This window comes from Sphaeramia orbicularis, chromosome 17 (genome assembly GCF_902148855.1).
Source record: "Sphaeramia orbicularis chromosome 17, fSphaOr1.1, whole genome shotgun sequence".
Classification (NCBI taxonomy): domain Eukaryota; kingdom Metazoa; phylum Chordata; class Actinopteri; order Kurtiformes; family Apogonidae; genus Sphaeramia; species Sphaeramia orbicularis.
The window spans coordinates 33,611,436-33,623,493 of record NC_043973.1 but is presented as its reverse complement, the minus strand read 5'-3'; the positions used below and the strand labels follow the sequence as shown (position 1 = coordinate 33,623,493).

Below are 12,058 nucleotides of genomic sequence, written 5' to 3'. Positions count from 1 at the left end.
TGGTCGTCAATAACAGGACTATTTGTCTTGTTGTGTTTACAACTGTTGTACTGGTTCAGATTTCTTGTATTGTGTTAAAATGAGCTTCATATTCATCTGCGCACATTTATATATACAGTTACATTTCTTCATTTTCATTCTTTCTTCTGCTGGTTTTTTGGCCGCCGTGCCATGACACCTACACATGTTCACATTTCTAACATACTTCTGAAGCTCAGTTTGGTCTAGTATATTTTCTGGTTTTCTATCATTCAGTCCATATGACTGTGGTTTCATTAGTTTAATTGTTGGTTCGTCAGTTTTTGGTTGAATCTGGTTGTATTGGTGGAGTTTACTTGACTGGACTGGTTCAGATTTGTGCAGTTACACCTTGGATTGTTTGCTAAACTGAGCTTCATATTCAACTGCACACACAAACACACTTACATGCATGGTTTGACATGTGTATTCGCTTTTTTTTTTTTTTTAAAGTCTATTCGCTATTTTAAATGTCGATTCGCTCTTAATCGCTATGCTTTATTCATGTTTATTATGTTCGATGGTGTTGTGTTTTTTTTGGCCGCCGTGCCATAACATGTACACATGTTCACATTCATAAGCTGCTCATGACGCTCAGATTGTTGGTGCATATGGAGGTGGTCTAGTGTATTTCCTGGGTTTCCATCATTTAGTCCATATGACTGTGGTTTGATTGCAGTTGAATTCTTGGTTGGTCAGTTTGTCGGATCCTTGTGGGACTTTGTACTGGTACCCTATGTCGTTCGTCAGTGTGACTTAACAAACCAAAACCATCAATCTTGTTGTCTCATGGACAGGAACAGTTGGATTAGGTTCAGTTTTGTGTTGTGGCATTTTAACGCTTTCATTGGTTGTGATTATAAGATGATTCTTTGAGTTTCACCTTGTATTTTGTGTTAAAATTAGCTTCATATTCAGCTGCGCACACACACATTTACATGGCTGGTTTGACGTGTGTCTTCGCTGTGAATCGCTTTTTTTTTTTTTTCAGGTGAACAACAGATGGGTGGTGTGTTTATGTTTATTTGACATCGACACATATTCACATTTATAAAATGGTTATGATCCTCATACTGTTGGTACATATGGGGTTGGTCTAATAAATACAAATCAAATATAAACTGTTTATTTTATAACAGTATTACACATCAAAAATAAATTCTTCACATTTCATGACAGTAGTACACATTAAAATCAAACTGTTTCATGACAGTAGAATCCAAGATATTTCTTTTTTCCAGGTGAACGACTACAGGTGGGTGGTGTTTTTTATTATTTCTGCTGCTGGTTTATTGGCTGCCGTGCCATGACATCTACACGTGTTCACATTCATCAGATGTTTATGATCCTCAGACTGTTGGTTCATATGGAGTCGGTCTAGTATATTTCCTGGGTTTCCATCTTTGAGCCCATATGACTGTGGTTTGGATGGATTTCATTGCAGTTGAATTCTCAGTTTGTCAGTTGTTTGTTCAATCCTAGTGGTTGTTGGTCGAAGTTGTTCCTTGTCATATTTGCATCTGTTTCTGTGATTGGGTCTGGATGTTGTTCCCTGTGTGACTCTAGATTGATGGTTTTGGTCGTCAATGACAGGACTATTTGTCTTGCGTTGGGTGTAATTTTGTGGAGTTACACCTGTTTGTAGTTTAATAAAATGACCTTTGTATTTATCTGCACACACACATCCTTGTATTCTAGTTAGTGTATGTATTTATTTTTAGTACATTTGTAGTTTCTCAGCATGCCTTGCGTTATAGTTTGTGATAAATCGACCCTTTATAACTTATTAGACTTTAATAATTAACTAAATAGATACTGAACTAATAGTGAAGAAGAAATACTAACAGGAAAACCTGCAAACATGAATAAATACCAGGTTCATTATTACACTTGAAACATAAATTCATTTTATAAAATGTATTAAACATAATCGTATGTATCTGGACAACTTCAGATCTTTAATCTTTTCCTTTTTTTTCTATTAAACTGAATTAATTCCATTCAACTCTATACATGGACATATTTATAACTGACTGGTTTCCTTCACTGATGTAAATATCCTGTGATTTTTTTATTTTTTTTATTTTTTATTTTTCTCCATCTTGACTCCTGTTGTTTTATTATAACTGATGTGTAATTGTACTTGATGTATTTGTTCATATATGGTAACTTCAGTAGGTGTAGAATTATTCAAGGACGATGTTAGTGATAAAACAATGCATTTATTTTTTGTTAAATTGTGATCATCAGTTCAGATGTTTCATGTATAGTTTTATTTTCTGATAGTTAATGTTGGAGCAATGAACCTGATTTGTTATGTTTGGGGTAAACTGTTTTTTTCTGCATAATTTTTGTTGCATTTCTTGTAATTTATTTGATCATTTGTGTCAATGTAATTTTTTTCATTTCAACTTTTGTATCATACTTTTCATCTTGTGTTTGTGCCATGCGTCTCTTCTATGTGTCTGTCTCTGTTTGTCTGTGTGTTTGTCTCTCTCTTTGTCTGATTGTGTGTCTGTCTCTCTTTCTGTCTCTTGCTTTCTGTCTGTCTAGAGAGAGAGAGAGAGAGAGAGAGAGAGAGAGAGAGAGAGAGAGAGAGAGAGAGAGAGATCCCCCTGTTTGTTTTTGTCAAGGCTGTTGGAGTCAGTCTTGACTTCATGGGGGCTCTGTCCTCAGTTGGTTTCTTTAGTTTGAATCCTGTTTTATTTGTTGCTCAGTCAAATCCTGTTCAGACTCACATTGTCTGGGTGTCCTCCAGTCAGGTTTAGACACCTACCCCTTTGGGTTTGTGTCACCTTGGTTTTTGTAGTGTTGTGGGGAGCGGCTAGTGTTGGTTGCTGTGGTAACCATCTCGGGGGCAGTCCGCGGGGTTTCCGTGGAGCAGTTTGCTTTGCAAGGTGCTTCCCGTCCCGCTGGTTTCCTGCTTAATCGACCCACCGCAGAACCACATGAAGACTACGGTTCAGTTCAGTTAGACTGTGGGTTGGGTAGTTTGGGGGGGGGGGCACCCAGGGGCTCAGTCTGCCTTAATGTGGGTCTAACAGCACTGTTGAACCAAATGAGTGTCCATATTTTCTAGTCAAGCTGTTATCTCACCATAACTTCAGGTAAAACCACCGTATTTACTTCAAACCAAATCCAAATTGTGCATTTTTCTTTTCTGCATCCAATGGTCAGCGTCGTGATGTCATAAGGGTCACGCCCTCGTTGGCACCCTGGGGTAAATATCAGGGGGTCAGTAAACTCAGTTTTCTGACATTTCAAATGCCTGTACTTTCTTAAACCATGAAGTTATTGTGTTTTATTGTGAAGACTTACTCCTTAGTTTTCAATAATCCTAAATTGAAAGTGTCTTTAGGAAGGGATTTAATTTAGTAATAAACTTCTTTCAAATATTTTTTAACTTTAAGTAAGGATGTCTACAACCAGAAAAAGAAGGTAAAATATCAAGTATCCAAAAAACCCAACTACATTAACATTTCTGCTTCGACTTCCTCTTCTGTGGGACCAGGTTCAAGTCCTTGAAATCCTGCCCCATGCTGTGCCTCCTCCTGGGTGAAGGCTGCCTCCAGGATGGGGTTCAGGATATCTAAGAGCTGCTTATCTGTGATTAGACCACCATCTAGACCACTATCACCACCACCACCTTAACCACTACCTACCACCTCCTATACCACTGCTATCACTACTACTACCATCTATACCACCACCTCCTCCTATACCACTACTACCACCACCATGTTCCCAGGGTTATAAATTGACCTCTGGTGCACTAATCGTTCCCTTCTTCACCTCCTGCTCCAGTACCAGGGTCTATCAGGTTTTACGCTGCTGTTTCCTGCAGTGAGTCATGTCGGCTGCTCCGTAGCTCTTTATGGTTAGCCTTTGTTTTTTGTTTGACCTGGTGAGTCCAGACGTCATGTTTTCGGCTTTTCTTTTTGACAGGATTTAGTTGCGGGTTTTATTTCGTAGGGTAGGGGTAGCGGTACGTGGTCAGCTTCTACGACCCTGTACAGGGTTGGCCTGGCCCACATACCATCCTTATGTTTAGTTGGCCGGCTCACGTTGGTCCTTTTCTTTAAACTTTGGTTCTTTGTTTTTGGGCAAAGGAAGGACTTAATACAAGTGAAAAAACTACTAAAAATAAATAACTTCACATTTTAATCCTTTGTGTCCTTGATCAAATATGTTAGAACCTTTTGAGCCAGAACAAATACCACCTATACCACTACCTGTATCACTGTCTACCACTACCTGTATCACTACCTGTACCACTGTGTCTACCACCACCTGTACCACCACCTGTACCACTGTGTCTACCACTACCTGTACCACTGTGTCTACCACTACCTTTATCACTGTGTCTACCACTACCTGTATCACTACCTGTATCACTGTGTCTACCACTACCTGTATCACTGTGTCTACCAATACCTGTATGACTACCTGGACCACTGTTTCTACCACTACCTTTACCACTGTGTCTACCACTACCTGTATCACTACCTGTACCACTGTGTCTACCACCACCTGTACCACTGTGTCTACCACCACCTGTACCACTGTGTCTACCAATACCTTTATCACTACCTTTACCACTGTGTCTACCACTACCTATACCACTATCTGTATTAGTGTGTCTACCACTACCTGTACCACTGTGTCTACCACTACCTGTATCACCATCTGTATCAATGTGTCTACCACTACCTTTACCACTGTCTACCACTACCTGTACCACTATCTGTATCAATGTGTCTACCACTACCTGTACCACTTTCTACCACTACCTGTGTCACTATCTGTATCACTGTGTCTACCACTACCTTTATCACATTCTACCACTACCTGTACCACTGTGTCTACCACTACCTGTATCACTGTCTACCACTACCTTTACCACTGTGTCTACCACTACCCGTATCACTGTCTACCACTACCTGTACCACTGTGTCTACCACTACCTTTATCACTGTCTACCACCACCTGTATCACTGTGTCTACCAATACCTGTATCACTACCTTTACCACTGTCTACCAATACCTGTACCACTATCTGTATCAATGTGTCTACCACTACCTGTATCACTATCTGTATCAATGTGTCTACCACTATCTTTACCACTGTTTACCACTACCTTTAGCACTGTGTCTACCACTACCTGAATCACTACCTATACCGCTGTGTCTACTTCTACACGTACCACTGTGTCTACCACTACCTGTACCACTTTGTCTACCACTACATGTACCACTGTCTACCACTACCTGTATCACTGTTTCTACCACCACCTGTATCACTGTGTCTACCACCACCTGTACCACTGTTTCTACCACCACCTGTACCACTGTCTACCACTACCTGTATCACTACCTTTTTCACTTTCTACCATTACCTGTATCACTGTCTACCACTACCTGTCTCACTACCTGGACCACTGTTTCTACCACTACCTTTACCACTGTGTCTACCACTACCTGTTTCACTGTGCCTTCCACTACCTGTACTGCTACCTGTTCCACTGTGTCTACCACTACCTGCATCACTGTGTCTACCACTACCTATACCACTGTGTCTACCACTACATGTATCACTGTGTCTACCACTACCTGTATCACTACCTGTATCACTTTCTACCACCACCTGTATCACTGTGTCTACTACCACCACCACTACCTTTTCCGCTACCTTTATTACTGTTTCTATCACTCCCCATACCACTGCCTACCACTACCTGTCTCATATGTGCACTTTATCTGATCTGTTAGAGACAGTTTGAAAAGCACAAATCAGATTTTTTTGTAATCCGACCCAGGCCACTTTCATGTGTGGTCCTAAATCTGATATAGATCCGATTTTATGCATAGTGGCTTCAGTCTGATGAGCTATGTTGCATTTTTTTAGACATTTACATCATAGGGTTACACAATTGAACTTGTTGAAATCAGCACCAAAAAAACCCCAACCCATTGAGTAGAAGCTACGCTGCTATTCAAATAGGAGCATTGATAATGTCTGAGTAAACGGACTACCACGTAGTGGTAGACGCAGTGTTTCAGGTAGTGATAGATGCAGTGGTAGTCTTGTAGTGTCACTGGAAAAGCCTCTGGTGAATGAACTCCTCCCCCTGGTGGATTATCTGTGTATTGCATGTATCTAATTGTATACATCAGGTTTTTCAAGAAGAAAGTCTTACTGATCATGTAGAGGGCTTCAAAACTCATGTATCAAATATAATACGTTTGGTGTTTTGTGGTTAAGAAAAAAAACATGAGCAGTGATGAAACAGTCCCAGGAAAACTAGACTTCTCCCTCATTTCAACTGATGAAACTGTTCCGTTAGTGTTTCAAAGTCCAGTAAACCTAATAGACTTTTTTCACAGACTATTTCCCATGTGTTTCCATGTGTGCGCACTTACATGAGTATCCACACCCAGGACTTGGTGTAGTCTTCCACCACCTTCATGCCCAGCTCCTTGGTGTCCACCAGGCCTGTTATCCCTCTGACAGGAGACAGAACCATGGTGTGAGCACATACATGAAAGCCTCTCATTAGGAAAAGGATTAGAGCTGAGTTTAGCCGTACTTGGCAGCGTCTTGTAGTTCGGTGACACTGCGAGCCGTTTCCAGAGCGTCTTTAAACCTGGTTCTGTTTGCCACCGTCACAGTCCCATTGAGAGTGATGAAGTCTGGTAGACACCTCTGAAGAACTGAGATAAGAGGATGCAGGGAAACACCAAGAGGAGACATTAGACACAAAAATAACAAGAATCTATGTTTAATATTACACAGAAGAGAAGAGGACGCAGGGAAACACCAAGAGGAGACATTAGCAAGATTATAATAGTTTTGGGTTTTTAATTATAGTTTAGTTTTATTGAATTTTGACTTTTTTTTTCTCTAATTCAGTTAGTTTTAATTAGTTTTTAGAGCCTGTTTGCTAGTTTTTATTAGTTATTTTTTTCTGAATGCTTAGTTTTAGTTTAGTTGAGTTTTAGTGTTAGTTATTTCATATATTTTATCTTCCTCACCATCCTATTCAAAGAAATCAGTGAGGCACGGATCAGTGGGTTACCCTGGACACTTTATTTGGGAGTGGGGTTAGGGCGGCTCATTGACTGAGCGCAGACAAACACATGTAGAGTACTATGTATAAATTCCCTATAGCGGGGTGGGGGGGTGATCCATACATAATGTCACTTATGTGAAAACAATGCGAAGATGTGCAAAGCGTGAGAGGAGATGCACAAAGCAGCCAGCAGTTTAATCAGATAGAAACATATATAAACCAGCTAACCAGCAGTTCAACCAGATAGAAACATGCATAACCCAGCTAACCAGCAGTTCAACCAGATAGAAACATATATAAACCAGCTAACCAGCAGTTTAACCAGATAGAAACATGCATAACCCAGCTAACCAGCAGTTAAGCTGCATAGAAACATATATAAACCAGCTAACCAACAGTTCAACCAGATAGAAACATGCATAACCCAGCTAACCAGCAGTTAAACCAGATAGAAACATATACAAACCAGCTAACCAGTAGTTAAACCAGACAGAAACATACATAAACCAGCTAACCAGCAGTTAAACCAGATGGATACATACATAAACCAGCTAACCAGCAGTTAAACCAGATAGAAACATATACAAACCAGCTAACCAGTAGTTAAACCAGATAGAAACATACATAAACCAGCTAACCAGCCGTTAAACCAGATAGATACATACATAAACCAGCTAACCAGCAGTTTAACCAGATAGAAACATGCATAACCCAGCTAACCAGCAGTTAAGCTGCACAGAAACATATATTAACCAGCAGTTAAGCTGCATAGAAACATGCATAACCCAGCTAATCAGCAGTTAAACCAGATAGAAACATATATAAACCAGCTAACCAGCAGTTAAGCTGCATAGAAACATATATATAAACATATATAACCAGCTAACCAGCAGTAAACCACATACCTTAGCAGATCTCATATCTTAATCATCTACAGTTCCATTATTAGCCAACTTTGCTTCATTTCAATTCAGCTAGCTGTAGCTAGTAACATCAAACGTTTTTTAACATTCTAACAGGTTCCATCCCTCTGTAATTGGATTAGTTTTCATCCTCCTCTTTTCTCCTCTTCTAAACTGTGCAGTTAAGGGCTTGGAAGGCCTTTTCATGGTGATAAACTCTCCAGTCTTTACCTGGATGCTAGTTCTACACCTGTCTGACATTGTCATTTAGCTCCGCTCTGTCTCTGTCACTCGCGCACACACAGTGAGCGCCAAAAAAAAAAAGACCCATGTATCACTGAAGTAAATCCCAGACAGGACTGTGCTGCTGTGTTCCAGCTTTAGTCTGTATGTTCCAGGTAGAGTGGTGACCAGAAGATGACTGGAAACCACAGGTGACCAGACATGATGGACTGTGAAGTGCCATATGGTGCCACTAGCTAAAATTGCTGGAGCGAAATAAATCAATTTGATATCAATCCGACATTGACAAAGACGAAAACGAAGGGAATTTCATCCATAATTTTTATGTTTTAGTTAGTTTTGTAAGCTCACAATACAGTTTCAGTTGTTGTTTTTTTTCTCTTAGAGTTTTTATTTTTCAGTTAATGAAATTTCTTTTTCAATTTTAGTTGTCGTCATTTCGTTCGTTTTCGTTAACGATTATAACCTTGGACATTAGACACAAAAATAATAATATATGATGATGAATTTATGTTCAATATTAGACTGTAAAAAAGATCAGACAGAAAAGAAAAAAGAGAAGAAAAGAAAGGAGGAAAGGAAAAAGAAATAGGAGAGGAAAAAGGAATCGAAAGGGAGAGGAGAAAAGAAAGGGATAAGAAAATAATACATACATAAATAGCACTTTTTTAATGTCATATTGGTAACAAGCCTCATACATGTGAACCTTTATTTGTATCCTCTCCTATAGTATGTTTGTATGCAATATAATATAACAGACTTTATGTATCAAATGCACATGATTATATTAACTGTATTATATACAATATTATCCTAGGCCTTTAATATAATAATATTCACCAAATCATAATCAAGATCAACTGCTGAAATGAGCTGCTTGAGATTACATTATAATGCCTTATTTTTGCCTCATTACTTGTCGTAAACAGCACAAAATGGCAGAAATGGATGAACATTTACACATATTAATAGAGTTATTTATATTTTATTTATACTGCCTGCAAATAAATATGGGTCAAAGCAAATTCAGAAATTTTGGGGGGGTTTTCCATCGCGTCTTTTACTTTTTCTGATTTGGAGTTACAATTCTTGACCATTTCTGTTTATTTATTTTATTTAATTTCAAACCCAGTTAACACAGGTTAAACAGAGTTTAATGGTTTTTTTGAATACATAGTTAGCCAACAGTTTTTTCTTAGTTCTTTTTTCTCAGTTGGATTCATTTTGTCTTCAGACTCATTCCTTTTTATTTTGATTTATACACATCAGTTATCACCTTTAACCAAGTGTAGTGATTACATACTGAGTCCCAGTTATTTTAATGATAAAAAATAAATCACATTGTCTCCCCCTTGAGCTGCCACCTTATCGTGGTGGGGGAGTTTGAGCGCCCAAATGATCCCAGGAGCTATGTTGTCGGGGGCTTTATGTCCCTGGTAGGGTCTCCCAAGGCAAACAGGTCCTGGGTGATGGGCCAGACTAAGAGCAGTTCAGAAGCCCCCATGAGGGAGAGAGAACAAAGGACCGCAACGTCACCCGGTACAGCGCAGCCGGGGCCCCACCCTGGAGCCAGGCCCAGGGTTGGGGCTCAAATGTGAGTGCCTGGTGGCCGGGCCTTTGCCCATGGGGCCCGGCCGGGCCCAGCCAGAAGGAGCGACATGGGCCCGACCTCCGATGGACTCACCACCCACTGAGGGAACCATAGGGGCCAGGTGCAATGTGGATTGGGTGGCAGTCGATGGCAGGGGGCTGGATGACCTGATCCCCGCACACAGAGTCTGGCTCTTGGGACATGGAATGTCACTTCACTGGGGGGGAGGAGCCAGAGCTTGTGAGGGAGGTTGAGATACCATCTAGATCTCGTCAGGCTCACCTCCACACACAGCTTGGGCTCTGGAACCCAACCCCTCCAGAGGGGGCTGGACTCTCCATTTCTCTGGCGTTGCCCATGGTGAGAGGCGGCGGGCTGGTGTGGGCGTGGTCATAGCCCCTCAGCTCAGCTGACATGTGTTGGAGTTTTCCCCGGTGAACGAGAGGGTCGCGTCCCTGCGCCTTCGGGTCGGGGACAGGTGCCTCACTGTTGTCTGGGCCTACTGGCCGAACAGCAGTGCGGAGTACCCGGCCTTCTTGGAGTCCCTGGGAGGGGTGCTGGATGGTGCTCCGACTGGGGACTCCATTGTTCTCCTGGGTGACTTCAATGCCCACGTGGGCAACGACAGTGAGACCTGGAGGGGGGGTGATGGGGAGGAACGGCCTCCCCAATCTGAACCACAGTGGTGTTTTGTTATTGGACTTCTGTGCTAGTCACAGTTTGTCCAGAACAAACACCATATTCGAACACAGGGATGTCCATAAGTGCATGTAGCACCAGGTCACCCTAGGCCGGAGGTTGATGATTGACTTCATTGTCGTGTAGTCAGACCTCCGGCCACGTGTTTTGGACACTCGGGTGAAGAGAGGGGCGGAGCTGTCAACTGATCACCACCTGGTGGTAAGTTGGATCCGCTGGTGAAGGAGGAAGCCGGACCGACTCGGTAGACCCAAATGTGTTGTGAGGGTCTGTTCGGAACGTCTGGCAGAACCCAATGTCAGTGTGGTCTTCAACTCCCACCTCCGGGAGAGCTTCTCCCAGATCCCGGGGGAGGCTGGGGATATTGAGTCCGAGAGGACCATGTTCTCCACCTCCATTGTTGAAGCGACTGCTTGGAGCTGTGGTCGCAGGGTCTCCGGTGCCTGTCACGGCGGCAATCCCCGAACCCAGTGGTGGACCCTGGAAGTAAGGGATGCCGTCAAGCTGAAGAAGTCTTAAGGAGCCTTGTTAGCTCGTGGGACTCCCGAGACAGCTGATGGGTACCGGTAGGCCAAGTGCACCGCAGCCTGAGCGGTTGTGGAGGCAAAAACTTGGGTCTGGGTGGAGTTTGAGGAGGCCATGGAGAAGGACTGTCGGTCGGCCTCGAGGAAATTCTGGCAAACCGTCCGACGCCCCAGGAGGGGAAAGCAGTTCCCCACCAACACTGTTTACAGTGGAAGTGGGAGAAGCTGACCTCGACTGGGGATGTGGTCGGACGGTGGAAGGAATTCTTGGAGGATCTCCTCAATCCCACTGTCACGTCTTCCATGGAGGAAGCAGAGGCTGAGGTCTCAGAGGTGGACTGGTCCACCACCCAAGCTGAAGTCACCGAGGCGGTTGAACAGCTCCTCAGTGGCAGAGCACTGGGGGTGGATGGGGTTCACCTTGAGTACCTTAAGTCTCTGGATGTGCAGGACTGTCTGACTGACTGTCTTGGTTCATGGGCTCTACACTGTGCATCGGGTGCTCGAGGGTTCATGGGAGTTTGCCCAACCAGTCCACGTGTTTTGTGGATTTGGAGAAGGCGTTTGACTGTGACCCTCATGGTATCCTGTGGGGGTGCTTTGGGAATATGTGGTCCGGGGCCCTTTGCTAAGGGCAGTCCGGTTCTTGTATGACCGAAGCAGGAGCCTGGTTCGCATTGCCGGCAGGAAGTCAGACCTGTTCCAGGTGCATGTTGGACTCCGGCAGGGCTGCCCTTTGTCACCGGTTCTGTTCATAATTTTTATGGACAGAATTTCTAGGCGTAGCCAGGGGCCGGAGGGGGTCCGGTTTGGGGACCACAGGATTTCATCTCTACTTCTTGCAGATGATGTTGTTCTGTTGGCCTCATTGAACCTGGACCTTCAGCGTGCCCTGGGGCGGTTTGCAGCAGAGTGTGAAGCGAGTGGGATGAGGATCAGCACCTCCAAATCCGAGGCCATGGTTGTCAACTGGAAAAAGGTGGTTTGCCCTCTCCAGGTCAGCGGAGAGTC

The 12,058-nt window shown here is 42.9% G+C and overlaps 1 protein-coding gene across 1 annotated transcript in view; it reads right to left on the bottom strand.

The window, feature by feature from the left end:
• Positions 1–12,058, bottom strand: part of LOC115436797 (choline transporter-like protein 5-A) — an 81,086-nt gene that overhangs the window by 18,346 nt on the left and 50,682 nt on the right. The window contains exons 8-9 of the mRNA XM_030159736.1: positions 6,606–6,729; positions 6,439–6,522 (exon numbers count right to left, since the gene is read on the bottom strand). Coding sequence (XP_030015596.1) covers positions 6,439–6,522; positions 6,606–6,729 — 208 coding nt within the window. The remainder of the gene's footprint in view (positions 1–6,438; positions 6,523–6,605; positions 6,730–12,058) is intronic.